Source organism: Rhinopithecus roxellana, chromosome 17 (assembly GCF_007565055.1).
Source record: "Rhinopithecus roxellana isolate Shanxi Qingling chromosome 17, ASM756505v1, whole genome shotgun sequence".
NCBI lineage: Eukaryota > Metazoa > Chordata > Mammalia > Primates > Cercopithecidae > Rhinopithecus > Rhinopithecus roxellana.
In genome coordinates, this window is record NC_044565.1 from 54,909,948 (window position 1) to 54,929,861 (window position 19,914).

The 19,914-nt window shown below is 44.6% G+C and overlaps 1 protein-coding gene across 9 annotated transcripts in view; it reads left to right on the forward strand.

Moving 5' to 3' along the window:
* MYT1L (myelin transcription factor 1 like) overlaps positions 1-19,914 on the forward strand; it is a 542,339-nt gene that overhangs the window by 395,302 nt on the left and 127,123 nt on the right. For 6 of the 9 annotated variants that reach the window (XM_030921201.1, XM_030921198.1, XM_030921199.1 and 3 more), the window contains exon 10: positions 15,174-16,145. In XM_030921201.1, the coding sequence (XP_030777061.1) occupies positions 15,174-16,145 (972 nt within the window). Of the gene's footprint in view, positions 1-15,173; positions 16,152-19,914 lie in introns of all 9 variants that reach the window. The other 3 variants (XM_030921195.1, XM_030921196.1, XM_030921197.1) reach the window with 1 other exon arrangement.

The window sequence follows — 19,914 nt, forward strand, 5'->3', positions numbered from 1 at the left end:
CCAAGCAGCTTCATATCAAAGGAACAGGATAACTCTGTTGACAGAGCAGTCATTTTACGTGATCAAACTCCTAGTTTAATGTATTGAAAGGAGGCTTTGAAAGGTGTACATCAGCCCATCTCCTGTTTGAATATTCTCGCTGTTGAGCACGTTATATTTTACCTTACTGTTAAATGTAGTGCCAAAATCACTATCAACAAATGTAAATGTCTGCCACGACAGCAGCATTTTTAATATGAGATGTGCAGCGTTTAAGTACAGGAGATTCCATACGGTGCCTACCAGAGATGTCCTTTTGTCCTCCCTTCCAGAGGCTTGGCAGAAACCATGCATTCCCTAAAAGCTGGGGGGCCCATTCTGTGTCTTGAGTGCTGGAGCTCTGAGTCAGCATCCTGAGGCTGGCCTTTCGTGTTCCTTGGGTGACACTCACAGTGACTGCTATGTCCCTGGGCCAGCAACAGATTGCCCTGAAGTTGATTGTGCCCCTTTTCTAACACATAGCAGCACAGACAATGACCTGAGGTTAAAAGGAAGCCACGTGGTCAGAGCACGGAGCCGAGTGTGAGTGGCACAGGTGCCCGTCTGACTGCAGAAACCAGGGCATCGTGATGGAGCTGCTGGGACAGGTTCACGCTGGCCTCAGCCTCGCGAGTAGAGAGAAAGTCTCAGGCGACTTATCCCAGCTGGATGCCATTATTTGTTCATCCAGTCGAGCATTTTCGCTTCCATAATAAACTGAAATGTGGACTTTACTAAGAGGTTTTGTTTTAGATAAAACAAACGTATACAAACTCCCAGATTATTACAGTAAGAACCCACAGGTTATAGAAGGACTATTATTTATAATTTAAGATTAGGTATTTATTTTAATTTCAAGGATCCTCCAGCATTGTTGTTTACATGAATCAAAGTAGTACTAATAATGTAAGTTTCCAACAGGCATATATAGTCACGTTATTGAGTTTGATCTTCACATTGATTGTAGAAGACATATAGGGCAGAAGCTCTTTCTCTCTCATCATACAAATTAGAAACTGAGGCTAATTAAGATTATATTATTTTCTGTAGGTGGTGGATAGATAATCAAACACTTTGCATGGTTTTCCTTGTAATGGAACTCATGTTCTCCTGCTCACCTTCTGCTTATTTGAACAACAGGGGATAATACCTGAGAAATTCATTTCAGATTAAGTTCATCTTTAATTAAGCAAAGTTATATTTATTATACAGTAGACCTAACATAGGCTGGTCTTTTGCATGAAGAATTTTGTTTTCAGAATACATCATCACAGTCTAAGTCCACACTAATTAAAACTCCCCTTGTTATGCTAAAGTTAAGAAAGTTATTGTTCAATGGTCATAGATTTTTCTATGATTAGATCTTTTTATATTATGATATTTTTTGGATTCCTGTGATTTGAGAAATATATTGTAAATGGATATATAATACCTAGCAAGGTATGGTTTATATTCATAATCCAGTCCACTAAAATATCTCTAAATCAATGTATACACACACATACGTATATTCTTTATAGCAGACATTGCATCTTCCCATAGACAGGAATCACATTTCATGAGGAAGAGCCTAGAAATGTGCTTTCTAGACTAAAGAAAGCTTCCTTGTGTGCAGCTGCCTGTAGCACATAGCTGTTGCTTTAAATGCTCTGTTTCTGAAATACTTTGGAGAATATATGAGGTTCTTTCTTCACTACTCTTTACTGAATCTCAGGGCTGCCTTGCCACTTGATCACGAGGTTAAATCAGGTGAAATGCAGTTTAAATCAGGTGAAATGCAGATGTCTTCCTTTTCTAAAGTCTTCCTGGCTTCCTGTATCACGTTCTCTAGATCAGTGACCCAAAGGTGTGCCATGGCGTCCTGGGCTGCTGGCGTCTGAGGAGGAGGGGCTGCTTGAGAGGAAATCTGTTTGGTTATGTTAAGGCCTTTTCAATGTGTGATCTGATGGCCACAGACGTTAGGGCCTTCTCGATGTGTGATCTGATGGCCGCGGCTGCTCTGGGCAGGGCATGGAGGCCGCCCTGAGGCAGGGTCCGTGTGGGGGTCGGGGGAGTCGAACAGGAGGCGGGGGCTGCTTTTGTTGGAGGAGTGTGCCGTGACTCTTTGGCCAGCTGTGGAATCAGCATGGCCAGTAATCCATGCCTGTTCCATTCTAATATCAGGCTCTGTCCTCATCGTAAATCGGTCCTGTGCATGGGACAATTTTCTAACGGGGCGTTTCCACTCCCCACCTTCTTTTTTAAAGGGAATTCAAGACAGAACTCATGCTGTATAAATTCCTTCTCACAGAAACATTTCTTTTTTCATGGTAAAGTTCCCAGGGTGTGTTTTCTTTCAAACAGGATGAGGTGCTAGGCCCCAGGTTGCTAGAGCATCCTGATAATAAGCGAAAGACAGTTTCGTGGAGGGGTGAGGGAGTGAGGGTGTGTGGCCTCTGAACTCCCCAGCCTCCCTGCAGGATGCCACTCTCCATACTGATTAGCCACTTATCCTCTCCTGTCTTTCTCAGGGAACTATCCCTGATGAGGAAAGCAAGTTGAAACGCAGACAGACTGTGAAAAGCAGAATTAGCCAAGCAGTTTTCCCTGCAGTCAGCAGAAAAGGCAGTGAGTTCTGAGACCGACATAGAAACAAAGATCATGTGTTCAGTGCGTGAGGCTTCAGCCAGAGGAGGACTGTGGACACAGTGGGGAGAATGTGATGATTTGGTATCATCTTAAACACTAACCTTTCCCTGCATCCACAGAGGCATTTTTTAGGCCATGGTATATGCAGCTATGTTGAAGTACATGGCACCGCATCTTAGGAATGAGTAATCATAGAATTAGACATTTTTAGGTGTCAATATATGACTTAAAAAAAAACTAAACCCTCTTCATGCAAACTGTGCAAAGTTATAGAAACATAGTTTTATCCTATATTTCATAAACCTTCAGGTAGTTTGATACAAAGCAAAAATCTGGCTGCGAATATCATGCCATGTACATTTCAGATGCAGGTAGAGGCCAGGCATGGTGGCTCACGCCTGTAATCCCAGCACTTTGGGAGGCCGAGGGGGACAGATCACCTGAGGTCAGGAGTTTGAGACCAGCTTGGCTAACAGGGCAAAACCCCGTCTCTACTGAAAATACAAAACTTAGCCAGGTATGGTGGCACGTGCCTGTAGTCCCAGCTACTCAGGAGGCTGAGGCAGAAGAATTGCTTGAACCCGAGAGGCAGAGGTTTCAGTGAGCTGAGATCGCAGCATTGCACTCCATCCCGGGCGACAAGAGCGAAACTCCATCTCAAAAAACAAAACAAAACAAAAAGATGCAGGTGGGTGCATAATGTCCTGGGGAAACTCCTTTTAACATAATGAAAACAGAAAATGTAAGATAGTGAGGTCGAATATGTTTCTGTTCAATGTACTTATAAGGTCCACACTAAGAAAATAACAGTTTATCTGCTATGCCATGTGAATTTACGTTTCATTGCAAGTTCTAGTTTATCCACGGGTAGATGGAGTTGAGGAATCAGCTCTGGCTGTACCACGTGTCCTAAGCAAGTCATCTAGCCTCACTGGACCTCAGTTTCACTTTAGATTAGGATAATAGTATGTGCCCTTCCTTCACTTTGCTGTCTTGTTTTGAAGCTTAAAGAGGTTGCAGAATATGAAAACACTTGGGAGATGTGAAGCAGTTCAGAACCATAACATCACAGTTGTGATTAAGGACAACTTCAGCATGATATTACGCTCACACGCATTTATTCACCCTCTTTTGTAACCCTGAACCTAATGTCCATGACCCCCTCCCCACACGCAGCAAGTATATCATGTATATTAAGGCTGCAAGAGTTTAAAAGATTCTGAATATCATGACAGCTCGTTTCAAAACACGGTGTGTATTTTTTCCTCCATACCCAAAAGGGCACTGGGTTGCTTGTGGACACAAAACTAAACAGAGTCACCATTTTCCAGAAGAAATACATAATACAGTATGGAAGAGGCATGTATGTAAAAAATACAAAGCATGGTTCTTTACAAGGGGCAGAATTAGAAGTCATAAACTGAGGTGGAGGCTTTAAGGATTTGATTTGAAATTAAGAACATACACTTCTGAATACTGAGACTCACTAAACTTTAGATTGTTAAGAAAAGTTGTCGTGCTGTCTCTGCAAGCTCTGCAGAAGCAGATCAGAGTCTTCTCTCTGACACGGATGAAATATGGAATACCAGAGACAAAGAAAAGGAGCCCTGAGGTCCTCTCAAGTTCCTCCCAATCGAGTACATTTATGTGAGCAGCCACCTGTGTCTCAAACCCATTCTGGAAAACAGAAGAACCAGAATTTTCACAGTCTTATCTCTACTCCCTGGGTTCCCAGCACTGACAATAAAAGCAATCACTCTGGGGACAAGGAGTCGCCACTGTCGTCCAGCTGATCCAGAAAGTCTTTGACCTGTGCCTGTGTGTGTGTGTGTGTGTGCGTGTGCATGAGAGAGGGAGGGAGGGAGAGAGACAGTGAGAGAGAGAGCTGCTGGGCGCGGTGGCTCAAGCCTGTCATCCCAGCACTTTGGGAGGCCGAGACGGGCGGATCACGAGGTCAGGAGATCGAGACCATCCTGGCTAACACGGTGAAACCCCATCTCTACTAAAAATGCAAAAAACTAGCCGGGCGAGGTGGTGGGCGCCTGTAGTCCCAGCTACTCCGGAGGCTGAGGCAGGAGAATGGCGTGAACCTGGGAGGCGGAGCTTGCAGTGAGCAGAGATCCAGCCACTGCACTCCAGCCCGGGCGACAGAGCAAGACTCCGTCTCAAAAAAAAAAAAAAAAAAAAAAGAGAGAGAGAATGAGACAGACAGATAGAGACAGAGACAGTGGTGTAATTGGTTTGAATGTTTCAGTCTATCTCTATCTGAGTAGCTGTTGACTCCAAACAGCTCATTCTCTGGGTAGAAGAATAGACTTATCTTATTATTTAATCTCTTAATTTATGTAAGCCAGATACCTAAAATGTCATCAAATAAAAAGACCCTCAAGGTTTTATAAATAAATGAGACCTCATGCATTCACCTTTTAGCTCACAGAAAGGACAACATTGAAATGACTGTAGCACGCAAGAACATGAAAGCACAGTCCCACATGCGTGCTGCTCTGCTGGTGGGCAGTTTATAGAAAGTACATGTCATTCTTCGGAAGAATTCAGAAAGTAAGTTTTGTTCACTGTTCAAAGTAAAGCAACATTAACAACTTAAAGCCAAGGCATCCTCACCCCTCAGCATTGTTTTCTGGCCCAAGTTATGTTTTCTTCAGCCTGCGTGGTCTTTCTTCCACTCTGGGGCTAGAATCTGTGCTGACTGAACTTCCTCCGAGTGGAAACAGATGCGCGGGGACCAGGTCTTCTCCATCACCTGGGAACCTGGGGTACTTTCAGCGGCTCTCTGAACTCTCACCTGGGTTCTCTGCGAAAGGGCCCTGTCAGCCCAGCGGGGGCTTGTGGAAGCTGCCTTGTCCATTAGACCAGCATGATTTGTATTCCTAGATGTATGTCCTAGCCACATGACCTTGAACTCCTCCTCAGATCCATCCCTTCATCCACAAGATGATGAGAGCGGTGTGAGGCGGGAAGAGCGTGTCACTCAGAGGTCCTCTGCGGGCCTCCAGGGAGTGTCCCAGGCACACTGACACAGCCCACGTGGCTTCCGCCTGCTGACGCTTTTGTTCTCCTTTAGACTGTGCTTGTGGTTGGCCCAGGCTTCCCTGGCTTCAGCAGAAGGCATTCAGGGTTGTGTCTTGATGCCATGTTGGTGTATCCCAGCCTCGACCTCACAGCCCTCCCTCCACCTGCTCCTCCAGCACACTCTACCAGCACGTGGCTCCACTGCTCCTGGAGCTTCAGGCACACAACCCTGGGCCTTGGCACCCTCTCTCTCCTCCCCCAGAACACTCTCCCTGGCACAGCTCACTTTCCCACCTCTTCAGATCTCTGCTCAAGTGGCACCTTCTCAATGAGGACTTGCCCAACCCCCCTATCCCACGTACTGTCCACTGTCTTTTGATTTTGCTGCATTTTTCGTGGAACATACGTCACTATCTGACGTCATAGTATTTATTTACTCTCTATTTTAATCTCTCTCACCAACTGCAGTGGAACAGCCATGACTACAAGGATGCTGTCTCTTTGGTTCATTGTTCATCTCTAAGTGTGACAATAAACAGCTGCTAAATGAATAACTATTATTCTGTTAGTTCCCTCCTCCTCCCCCCACTGCCATGCCCAGCAGAACTTGTGCAAAATTGTGATAATTACATTTCTCTTGGATCTGATAAAAGGGTTGTGCTATATTGTCCTCTCCAAAGATTTTGCCGTTTTCAGTTTGATGAAAGTATCTAAGCACCTCAATATCTCACCCAGGTAAACACATGGCTCATGGAATTTCATAAATGCCTCCTAGCTTAAATAGACATTTTCCTCCTTGCCTCAATTCCCTGCGTAGGATCATTCTTCTAAGAGATGTGTTGCTGCAGCTTAATCAGCTATGTGGGATCTTCCAAAACCTGAGTCAGTGCCTCTCTAGGGCTGCTATCACCTTACCCCGTCAGTGGCCGTGGGAGTGTGGGCAGTGTCTGGCCTGCATGCTTCCTTTCAGTCGTCAAGAAGGTGTTTGGGCAGTGACAGGAACCAAGATGACTTTAGAAACACGTGACTTGATGGGGCATCCTCACGTATGCGTGAAGGGCAGACAGGCACCTTCCTGGGTTCCCTGAGCCCTGCAATGAGGGCGTGGACAGGAGTGAGGTGATACACGTTCCTTTCCTGGAGTTGAGGAAGGCATTGCCCCTGCTGCATAGAGTAGATTGATGTACAGAGACAGAAAGCAAAAGACAGCAGCCGATGCAAAGGCACAGGGAAACAAACCTCAGCCCAGAGAATCCTTTCTATTGGTGGATAAGTAGGTCGAGCTGCTCGATGCACAGACATTTATGGTAATGAGACGGAGGCCCAGAAATAACCATAGAGAGAACAACACACGCAAAATGGCTGGAAGTGTATTTTGGGTAATTTGCATATAATGCACCAACACCAGCTCCCCAGTAATTAGCGCCGAGGAGAACAAAGAAGCGACCACACAGACTGTGCAAGGCCCAGCCGACATGGGCATCGCTGAGGGTGGAGGAAGTGCCCGCGCGGCTCTGTGAGGTGTTCGAAGTACGTGCGAGGCACCCCGCCTGGCAGTGGGCACTGGTATCAACCTCCCCAGGTGTGTCTGCTTCTTCGTCTGCCAGGGCAGATGAGGAGCAGAGGGAAGGCCCAAGCTGGGAGGTGAGATTTCCCCTAGGCCAGCCCCGCCCTTCTCCTCTCTAAGGGGTGAGTGGTGAGACGCTGTCTCAGCAGGACCCGAGGCCGTGACACGCCATTTCCCACATGCAGGGTACGTGCAGACAGGACCATGGACCTGCACAATCTCCAAAAGTGAGAAAACACAGTGGCGAAGTGCAGCACATAGACCACAGGTCCTCCGGCCACTCTAGTGAGTGTATGCAGTGCAGGAAGATGGTGACTAAGATGTAGTATTTCTACTTTTCCTTGTTTAAAAAAAAAAAAAATCCTGGGGAATTGTACTTGTGACCTGGGTGAAAACTAATGTGTACAGCAAACCCCTGCAACACGAGTTTACCTATAAAACAAACCTGCACACGGACCCTCAAGCCTAAAAGTTTAAAAACGTGTCCATCAATCCTAAATATTTTTATAAGCAATAGGGAAATCATATTCCAGACAACATTCGTTTTAAACAACTCTTAAGAGCAACTTTGAGTATTTTATCAGATACCTCGTCACCTGTACTCACAGCTCCCAGCAGCCTGGCGCTGAGCCCTCCCTATGCCCAGCAGCCCCCACGCTTCTGCCCGCAGGACGTGGGTGAGGCGTGTTGCCATCACAGAGGATCTGATGTGAGTACCTCACCAGCACTTGAAGCTTTGTGATTGCAGGGAGATGGTTATGGTAGGAAAACACCCTGTGGTTTAGAAGAGAAAGAAAAAAGGAGATCAAGGTAGAATCAGATTGTGTCTGCATCTATTGAGCAAAAGAGGCAAATGAGTTATCAGAGAAGAGGGGGCCCCACAGAGACCACGGGGTGCCTTGAGAGGCAGGTGTTCTGCTCTGCTCCGAGAGGACACGCCACTCCAGCAGTTCAGTGAAAGAATCGGGGCGCCCAGGAGTAGGCTTTCCAATCAGGTGACAGGTATTTAGGAAGAGATCTGGAACATGTCATCTAGCACTTAGTGCAAACCTCAGTCCCTCCGTTCCATCCCCAGCTATTGTTCTGTGTCCCTCCTGAGCGCTTACTCAAATTAGGGGTCTGAGGAAGGGTTCTTCTTGAGTGGAGCCGCCTTCAGGCCGGCCTCCTTATCTCTCCAGCTGAGGGAGCGTGCAGGACCTGAGGCTGAGATCTGTCTTTCCAACCTGAAGCAGATGAATGCCTGCTAAACACGGATCTTCCTATGTCTCAGAAAATTATCTTTGAGATGACACTACTTTGTGGCCCTCTGAATATGTACCGGATTTGAAAGGTAGAGGAAAGGCTTGGCATGCAGGAAAACCAAGGTGGCAATTCTGTGGAGGGCGTATGAATGGCAAGCAGGTGATTTCGACTCCCTGGACCTAAGTTTCTTCACATATTAAATTTTGAATGCACGATCTCTATAATTCTATCTAGTGCTAAAATTCGAGGAAAACAACAATGGCTGGCACTGGAAAAAAATGTCTGTGTTAATCTGTACTCAAGATGAATAAGAGTAGTGAGAGCAAGCCTCTGCTGGGAGAATTTTAACCTCTGTTAACTCAGAAATCACTGTTTAAACTGTGCATACAGACAGACTATTCTGAAAATGTCCCACGCTACTGGAAATAAGACACACAGCAGCACTGCTGAGTTAGATGTAGTAGGAAAGCATGATGGTGACGTCTAGAGCAGAGCCAGGGACAGTGTGACCTGGCGGGTAAGACACGTGCATCCCACTGTCAGTGCCACGTCACCCCCCAGGTCCCCCTTTCACCTGAGTGGAACTGCAGGGCTCTGTCACTGGCAGTAGAGGGTGAGGGAGACAGAGGAGGGTGCGGGGATCTCATGCTGGTAGTGAGAATCGCTGTTCCCGGAGCCAGGCCACATCCTGCACTGCGGGCAGCTGAGGGACTCTGAGGTTGGTACCGCACCTAGGAGAGGTACCCAACTGAAGGCCACCCGGGCTTGGAAGGTGACTTCTCCCGTCTCATGAAAGGAAAGAGACCACAGTGTCTCAGCTGCAGTGTCTCAGCGTGTGCCCGGGGCATCTGAAGCGAGAGGGGAATGAGCTCATGCTGCTCCGCCTAGTCCTGGCCAGGGCAGTAAGTGGGCTCCAGTAAACACGGGGCCCCTGCCCACACAAGAGTCAGGGGGTCCGGGCCTGTCCTACGCCCCCAGTTCCCTCCCTCTACATCCTTATCCTGGCTCTCAACTGTCTCCCGCCCTCCTACCCAAGCAGATCCCTCGGGCTTCCCAGGCACCTGGAATGGCAAACCCAGTGCCTTCTTGAATATCAGTCTGGAGTCCCGGATTGTCCTAATTTTCTAATCTCTTTTCCACATCAGAATGGACCCAAACTCCACTAATCAGGACCCTGGTGACTGGCAGGTTCACTAAGCTGGCAGTTCCAGCACAGCTCTGAGTGGCTGGTGACACAGCCAAGCCTTCAGTCCATAAATCAATGCGGAGTGTTGAAAGGAGAAAAGAAAATCAGGAGATAAATGCAAAAATAGGAACAAAAGCATTCTGAATGGCGAGACAGAAGGGAGCCGCGTTACTCTCTACTGTTGAAGCGCTGCATGTCTGGCTGGTGTAGAACGTGCCTCCTGGGAGGCCGTGGGGTGAGAACTGTGCAGGGTGCTTGCTCTGGAAGTGGAGGCAGCGTTGTAGAATGTTCAGGGCTGTGCTGCACCCAGAACTCAGTGGCTCCAGCTCTGCCGTTTCACAGTGAGTGATGGCGTAAACTGTCAGCCTCTGTGGTTCTGTATTGTCACCTTCAGAGGGAGAAGTAGGTGCCCCAGTGCCTCTCTCATGGGGTCATCAGGGGAACCAGACTCAGGTGAGTCAAACTGTTCTGTACTCACTAATTTCATTTCCTCTGCACAGAAGGATGTGGTATATGAAACATTTATGGCCAGGTGCAGTGGCTCACACCTGTAATTCTAGCACTTTGGGAGGCCGAGGCAGGCAGATCGCTTTGAGACCAGCCTGGGCAACACAGTGAAATTCTGTCTCTACAAAAAATACAAAATGTAGCCAGGCGTGGTGAGGCATGACTGTAGTCCCAGCTACTCAAAAGCTGAGGCAGGAAGGCCACTTGAGCCAGGGGGAATGAGGCTGCAGTGAGCTGTGATTGTGCCACTGCACTCCAGCCTGGGCAACAGACCCAGACCCTGTCTCAAACAAACAGAAATATATAGATGGTTTATGTGGCTTTTTTCCCTTATCATTGCAATTTCTATTAAAACACCATCATCTTTTCATTAGAATGAATACATTGTCATATTTCAGTATTTACAAGTCAAGATATATTTTGATATTGATTTATTTATGTAACAAAACACCACCTCTGTAATGCCATAGAAAGCAATGGTCCTTCATTATTTGAAACTTGCTGCAGTGCACCTGCAGACCAGGTCTTCTGCGACCTGGGGAAGTCTAGGGTGATGTTCGCTTTGGAGTACAGTCCCCACCTGCAGCTTCTTCTGTGTTTTCTATTACATTGTACGTTTGCTTGCCTGGGGCCTGTGTCAGTGACCAGAAAGAACGGTAGCTCAATCAGGACTAGATGCTGAAGGAATCAAAAGTTGTGTATCTTAGGGACAGACCACTAAGAAGCCAAGGCTTGTATATAAAGTTACAATCCAGAGTTCTAACTCTACCAGACCTTAGCGAGGACAGTGGAGGATAAATGGCCCACAGCAACCACGTTTATTTTGTTTACGAAGATGTTTTCATTTTCTAATTGTAACTATGGAGCATAAATTGTTTATAACAAACTGACTCAAAAGAGAGAAAATTCAGCCCTAAAACATTTCATAAAGCTCACTCACAGGGGAGTTGAGATCTCATGTGTAACACAACACAAGTTAGGTTTGTAGAATAACTGGCTGATAGGAAGGTAGAAAGGGCACATGAGATCAGCCACGGAATGGGCTCTGTTTTCTGGGCTCAGTTTTTTCACCTGGAATAGTTGGGCCAGCTCTTCTCTGATTTCCAAACCAGTGCGGTAACTCCGTGAGTCCACCCGCTGGGCAGCCCCGGGCTGGCCCTCGCTGACTGGAGGCTCCTGCTCAGAGTCCGTTGCTGTGCGGCTTTGCTGAATGACAGATTTAAAATAGAAAACCACAAAAAAGGGAGCTGAGAATGCTTTGCTCTTCTCTTTAAATCTCCATCTAAATATGTGCCTTTACTTAGAACATAAACTTGTCCTTTAAAATAATTTCCAGATAAAGGGCTCTTTTATCACACATGCATTCTCCCTATTGGATAGAATAATAGTCACTACATAGAAACTAGTAAAATGGAGGCTGGGAGCAGTGGCTCATGCCTATAATCACAGCACTTTGGGAGGCCGAGGTGGGAGGATCACTTGAGGTCAGAAGTTCAAGACCAGCCTGGCCAACATGGCGAAACCTTCTCTCTACATGGTGGTGTGCACCTGTAATCCCAGCTACTCAGCAGGCTGAAGCATGAGAATTGCTTGAACCCGGGAGGCAAAGGTGGCAGTGAGTTCAGATCGCACCACTGCACTCTAGCCTGCATGACAGAGTGAGACTCCATCTAAAAAAAAAAAAAAAAAAAAAAAAAACCTAGTAAAATGGCCTCCTGATTTTTGAGGTTGGAATGTTCATTTTGTGGATTGTTTGCATCATGTTTTCAACCCCAGACTGGCACAGAAAATTCTCATCTAGTTCCCATAGCCCATCCCATCATGTGACTAATTTCATTATTAGCCTCAGAAAAGCATACCTGAAAGGGAGTGTGTACAACCAGGGAGGGAATCCCAGAAGCTCACTGTGAACGACTGAATTCCAGATGAGGCTGATGCCCAGCAGGGATTCAGAGCCTGCCTGTTGATGATTGACTGGCTGTTCCCCTCTATGAGCCCACATAATTAGGAGTTGACTTCATTTCACGTATGTTTTAAAAGAGTTAAAGACTGGTAGCTTGAGAAGTTCCATTCACCTGCCAGGCTTTGAGGCCGCCCATGCCATCTTCACCCGCCGTCCCCACATTTGCTGCTGTTGGGAGAGACTCAGATGACACTGAGCAGGAGGAACTTTGAAGAAGGGGGGAAGCACACAGGAGGCTCTGTGCTCAGATGCCAATACACTTTCCACTGTGTTTTCCAGATTTCTTCTACCAACGGGCTGCTCTCCTCAGGAGTCGGTTCTGGGGCCAGTGATAAGACAGCAAACTGCAGTCTTTAGGGGGCATATCCTGTGGCATGGTTCTTGTAGGAGATCTGACGAAGGGCCAGGAAGTTTTGTGATCCCCACTGAGCTGATTAAGACCTGGAGACTTGGGTCATCAGCATCACACAAGTCATGATGCGCGCCAGGCTGTAGAACTTCTAACTCCATATCAGTCTGGTATGAGGATGAACTGTGCCCTCAGTGTGCCTTGTGATTAGAGTATAAAGCTGGAGATGCATCGGAGGTAGTCTGCGTTCTGCCGGCCTCCAGACAGTTCAGGAACTTTCTCCTCAGCTGCTCTCAGCTTCAAGCATCAGCACGGCTAAGATCCTGCATGAAGAGGCTTGTCCATTTTTGTTTTAATTTTGCTGGGGGAAGGTAACTTATGAATTGAGTGGAGAAACAGATAAATGTCTGATTATCAAAAAGGTGAGATGTGCTTCTTAACTATGTGCTGCTGAAGGGAGAATGTAGAGGGAAACGAATTGATGCTTATCCTGAGATTTGGAATGTGAAGAATGACCAGTCTTGTACATAACACATTTGTAGGAAGGTGAGGAAGTTCGTAAGATGGGAACCAGGACCTGTTCCACCTGTAGGCTTTTTGTGCCTTTAGAAGCAGCAAAGAGGATTAGACAGGCTTTTTCCTTTCTTGTTCACCACTTTCAAGGTCTTGCTTCTTTTCCAAATTCTTCAGGACCACACAATGAGTTCCAAAAAGGAAATGTAGGAGATCATCATGAAAATAGCGTCTTGCTTGACTGTGGTGTCTTCTTTGACTCAACTTTCAAAATGCTCCAACATGTGGCCTGTGCTTTTTTGTTTTCAAATCATAGCTTATCATTCATCTCATGGTTGGGTCTTCATAGACATAGTGATTCTGGCTGTTAAAACGTACCTATTGTGCGGAGGTAACACAGCTTGGTTATTCTGGGGAAACTTCTCTAATCACAGCCCATGAATATAACAAAGTGCATAAATTGAGAGGAGAATATGACTTTTATATTTCCAAATATTCGTTAAAACAGGATTGACTTCAAGTCCTAAAAGCTTAAACACTAGGCTATAGCAAGGGGGTACGTTGGAGATTAATACTCCCACAATGTTTCCGATTACTTTCACTAGTTTGATTTTCTCTCTTTTTGCTGCTCTTGGGGAATACTTTTATCCTAGTAATAAAGAAGATGATTTATAGGAATTATCCAGAAGAAGGGCAGTATTTGTTTCAAACAATTAGTGATTCTCTATGTCTAATAAAAGGTAAATTTGATTTGCTGAAGTTTAGAAAGGTGTGTCAGATCTTAAATATTTGTTCCTTCAGCATGGGATAACAAAGATATTATTTTCTGTTATTGACATATTGAACTCCAAGTCTTTTTTCACTAACAAAAGCCTTTTCTGCATAAAACCCATAGAGAAAACACCAGAGCCCCCATCTCAGCTTTTAGTGAACTGGTATTTTGTAGAGGTCAATATACTTCATTTCTTTAAATCATTAATAAACTTGAGGCATTCTTCTTACTCTGGATTTTTTATCACAAAACCAAAGAACAGATGTGAAAACGGCATGTGGTTAACCAAATCTAATCTAAGGGTACAGATGCATTTAGGAACCCTTTGATTATTACTCATATTTTGCAATGTACATAGGAGCAGTGACCTAGCATGGTGATTAGAGGTGCAAATCCCAGAGACTCTTTGAGTGTGAAACAGAATACGTTTGAGATAAAACATAGGGGTTTTATGTAATTTTTAACATGGTCTTTTTAAAAGAGTTTTTTTAAACACTTTTTTGAGATGAAGCATGACACTTACTCACACATTACACCCGCTCACCAAGCTTTTCCTGAGGCTGTGAGATGGAGGAATGTGCCAGCTCTGCCTGTGCGGTCAAACACTGTGCAGTAGTTGTACCAACTCACCTCAACCCCGCCTTTTACAGGCCTTTGGCTGCTGCACGCTTTCTCTCTCTCTCACTTTCAAACCTGTGGAGACACAGTCAGAGGAATCAGATTTACTTTCTAAACTTTTACTGTGGAATTTCTGTTGCTTCACTGTGTATCGTGATAAATTGTCTGGAAGGTATTGGATTCAAGGGAACTCTTAATTCAGCCCCAACGTGTGCTTATGATTCTGAGCTCCCAATGCAGCCGGCACCCTTGCCTGACTTCTCAGGAACCTGAGGCTGTCCTCTGTGTTGCCTACACGCCACTGTGAAAATAGACCATTTAAAAGCAATTGCTGCAAACATCTGCTTCAGAATTGGCAACAAGTAAAGTTCATGAACTCTTAGAAAGCCTAGTAATGTGAGGAGCACAGTTAATACACATCTGGCGAGGCTGTAGATAAAGCAAGCCGATGGAGAAAATAAGTCATTCTTAAAATGTATGAAAAATACAAAATTAATATTTTAAAATCATATTTGCCACACTGACTGGTTTATCTTAAGATCCATTAGAGAAATTAATAATTCACAACAAGTATTTTAAATGGCCTTCTGCTTTTTAGCAACATCCGTTTTCTTTATGTCAACTTTTTCAACCCAGCCGCAAATGGGACTTACGGTTCTATGAGATGATAGACGGTTTGACTTGCAGGTAACGTGCTATCCATGCTGTTGCAACTAAGCTTCCAGTTCTAGCCACTTTTTCCTTTTCTTTTCTTTTTTGTCTTTTTTATTTTCTTTGCAGAAGACCATCAAATGAATTGTCACAATACTCGAATAATGCAAGACACAGAAAAGGATGATAACAATAATGACGAATATGACAATTACGATGAACTGGTGGCCAAGTCGTTGTTAAACCTCGGCAAAATCGCCGAGGACGCAGCCTACCGGGCCAGGACTGAATCCGAAATGAACAGCAATACCTCCAATAGTCTGGAAGACGATAGTGACAAAAACGAAAACCTGGGTCGGAAAAGTGAGTTGAGTTTAGACTTAGACAGTGACGTTGTTAGAGAAACAGTGGACTCCCTTAAATTATTAGCCCAAGGACACGGTGTTGTGCTCTCAGATAACATGAATGACAGAAGTTATGCAGACAGCATGTCGCAGCAAGATAGCAGAAATATGAATTACGTCATGTTGGGGAAGCCCATGAACAATGGACTCATGGAAAAGATGGTGGAGGAGAGCGATGAGGAGGTGTGTCTGAGCAGCCTGGAGTGTCTGAGGAATCAGTGCTTCGACCTGGCCAGGAAGCTCAGCGAGACCAACCCGCAGGAGAGGAACCCGCAGCAGAACATGAGCATCCGTCAGCACGTCCGGCCAGAAGAGGACTTCCCAGGAAGGACGCCGGACAGAAACTACTCGGACATGCTGAACCTCATGCGGCTGGAGGAGCAGTTGAGCCCCCGGTCGAGAGTGTTTGCCAGCTGTGCAAAGGAGGACGGGTGTCACGAGCGGGATGACGATACCACCTCCGTGAATTCGGACAGGTCTGAAGAGGTGTTCGACATGACCAAGGGAAACCTGACGCTGCTGGAGAAAGCCATTGCTTTAGAAACGGAAAGAGCAAAGGCCATGAGGGAGAAGATGGCCATGGAAGCCGGGAGGAGGGACAATATGAGATCATACGAGGACCAGTCTCCGAGACAACTTCCTGGGGAGGACAGAAAGCCTAAATCCAGTGACAGCCATGTCAAAAAGCCATACTATGGTAAAGGTAATATTTCTACCTAACGTAAGTTGCCTCATGAAAACATGAGCTAGGGTAAAGGATGTTGGTGGTAGTCTCCAGTTAAAGTATGACTCACACTGAATTATGTCTCTACTGCACATTCTTAGAGTTGATTCCAGAAGGATATTTTGTGATTATGTTTCTGACAAGCAAATAAAATATTTGTCTGAGAAATACATAAAGCAGCTCAACGTCATATTATTAGAGCAGATGAACAGTAGGATATTTCAGTGGGAAATGTATTCCTTGGGAAGACAGGGTTAAAGCACAGACACATCACGTGATAGAAAATATTAGGGTAAGCCTGTGCTGTTATAAATGAACCACAATCTATGTTGAGTGGCAAGGGTTTATGTAACAATTAGTCAATCCGAGATAAAGCACATATTTTATAATTTGGATCGGGTAGGTGGCATCATGATTTATAAAACTATCATCAGGTGACAGTTATTGATGAAACTGCCCTCATGGAAAACACCCCTGATAGAAACTGAACAGTAACCGAATGACCAATAACATAAGATAAGGGCAGTGACTGCACATTAATTATCTTAAGATAGTAAGGTGATGGAAACCATTTGCTATGCAAGGCATGGTGTGGCCTCAGCTAAGATCAATAGCAATTTCTTTAAGATATTCATTCCCCCCTCACTGATTCCATTCCATTGTGGAAACAGTTAAACGGCGCTTTTCTCAAATATTAGTTTATTATAAAACACTCAAAAACTATCCAATATGATAGTTTGAGCTGAGTTTTCTTTTATGAAATACGTGGGCACATGTTTGCATATGTCAATGTATTTGGCTATCTTTACATATATATATGTATGCTATATGTATGTAAGTAGATCGTATATATATGTATCTCCAACCTGAATGATCGTCTTCATGTCTATAAAGAAGACGGTGTCCACTTTCAATATGAGGCAGGTTCTAATTCAGCCTCATGCATAACCTCGACTTTGTGGATATCTCCATCAAATATTCTTTTAGAACTCAGTAAGAAGCAATTTAAAACATAAATTTGGCAGTTCATTAAATCCTTCTATGTCAGTACCCGAAAGATCCTTTTCTGTGTTTTGCTACATTCTATTCATGGCGACTCCGGAGTTTCCTCATTGCGAACCCAGTAGTGAGGCTCCGGAATTCACTTGAAAATCAGTTGCTGTATAAACTTCAAACAATCAGAAAAACTGCACTTTTTCCCACTGTGGCACAGACGTGTATTCTCCTCTCAATGTGTGCACCTACCTTATGCGGCAAGCTGGGCATCGTTACAGCCAAATGCAAACTGTAGAGGTACCTTAGCCAGAGGCTCAGGAGCTCTCAGCAGGTGCCTGGGCACAGACAGCATTTCAGTCGCAAGGTGAAGCTTTGCCCGTTGCAGTGTTGTTATGTAGCGAAGGGGTTGTTTTTTAGAGGAAAGAGAATCAGTAGATTCTCTAGTTCAGTAGGGCTTCAGGCCTGATTTGGGCATTTTAGAGACTATGGAACGCAGCATCTATGTTTAAAATTATAGTGCTATCATTGTTAACAAGATGGGCTAAAATTATTAGAAATTTTTAGTTGAATTTTTGAGAATCATACAGGAAGGAAACGTTTTTATTTTGGGGGAAGAAACAGTGTCTTCTTTTCATGTGATTGCTCAGTTGGACAAATATATTTTAGGCTTACATTTTAGAATCCCGGATCCTAGAGCTGAGGATGGAGTTTGGCATGAAGTCATGTAGGGTACGCTGTGTGAAGGAGAAGGCTGATTGAGATTTGCAAATTCTATGTTGCGGTGGCTTCTTTGGTTTCTTGGTCTGTTTAAATTCAGCGGCTTTATGCAAATTTTGACTCGTTTTGTTTTGTTGTTGATTTGTTGTGTTTTGTTTTGTTTGCAAGAAAATGGAATTCAGACTGCTTGCTTCCTCTGTATAAATGGGGGTCAGGTGGGAATGAACAGTAAGAACTGAGACATGCTTTTTCCCTGAAGTGAGGAAAGGTTGCAGATTTGGACTTTCCTGCAAGCAGAAGGCCTTGACTCCGGTCTCTCCCAGCTGTTCCAGGTCTTCCTCTTTGACCAAAGCTCATTTCCGTATCTGTCAGTGTCTTCCACACTATTCCAAATCTCCTTCAAAGATGTCTGTAGTTATATTCAGAACAAAATACATACAGCCAAGCAAGGCCAACAAAGTGGAGCAAAGAGGCTCCCTTAAAAAATAGTGTGGGCGGATCACAAGGTCAGGAGATCGAGACCATCCTGGCTAATATGGTGAAACCCCATCTCTACTAAAAATACAAAAAATCAGCCGGGCGTGGTGGCGGGCGCCTGTAGTCCCAGCTACTCGGGAGGCTGCGGCAGGTCACGCCGCAGTTCACGCCAATTGGCAGTTCATGCCAATAATAGAATGGCGTGAACCTGGAAGCCGGAGCTTGCAGTGAGCCAAAACTGTGCCACTGAACTCCAGCCTGGGGGACAGAGTGAGACTCCGTCTCAAAAAATGAATAAATAAATAAAATAAAAATAAAAATTGTGGTACTATCTCACCAACACAGCCAACAGAGAATTCCTGCAACCACTAGCATGTCAACAGGCTCTATTTTCAGACACTCTGTTATTTTATTAAATATGGAGAGAACACTTGTATTCTCATTTCTACACAATCTTCTCAAACTGATTTAAATGATCAATGAGCCACATTTCCAAAATCTTGAGCTAATGCAAAAGGCCTGGATCATGGACCTCCTCTGTCTTCTACCCAATCGCCTGCTCCAGCAGAGTGAAGGGAGCAGGCTAAACAGCACACTTTTTTTTTTTTTCTGTAAGTTGTTGCAAGGTGTTGGGTTAAATTGTTGGTTTCTTTGCTTGCTTGGTTATTTTGTGTTTGCTTGTATGTTTGCTTTCGAGATTGCAAGAGAAAAGAAACCAAGGGGAGGTCACGGTGAAGGTGAAGGCCAAGAGCATCACCCCACCTCATCCAGGACCTCATGCATCGAGAGGAGATTATACCCTTGTCGTCTTCCAAAACCCAAAATGCTTTGCAGCCACAATGTTTTCGTGCAAATCTCTACTTAATTTCACAGCACTTTCGAACTCTGGGAAGTCGTATATTTTGTTAGGTAATCGTAAGTGTCGTGATAAAATAGGGTCACTTAAGGATGAATAATAGATAACACACCTTACACTTTTTTGCACTGGCCACTAGCCATTTACATCTAGTTAAAAATCTCTTATCTCTAGTTTATGATTGTCAGTATTTCTTTTGAAACTGTTACTGTGCACTTACTACTTTATATTTGTAGTGATTTGTATTTACAGTAATTTATACCAATGTTATGATGAAATTACTGAAAAGGCGATAAGGTGCCAGGCATTTTGTTTGCAGGTGAGAGAAGTTCCAGTAATGTAATTAGAAACTGAAGCCACAACCACGTAATTTTAGATTTGTTCTCAAAGTTCTTCTTGAAATAATGGTAGGAAAGTAGCTGATGATTGTACAAATGGTATTTCCCTCAACACCAGTACTGACTTAAGAGTTTCCAGCACAGGAGAGGCACATTATACAGAATAAGATGTTAGCTAAAAAAGAAAAGGGGAGTGTTTTTATATGAACATGATGACATTTGTCTACTCCTGCTAGTCCTTTGTCTATTTCAGGTTCACCCGAATGAATGAAAAGTCCGTAAAAGTTCAAAAAATTCTAAATCCAGCTTTTTATTGATATAAAGTGAATTCTTAACCAAAAGTAAAACATGCGCTTTC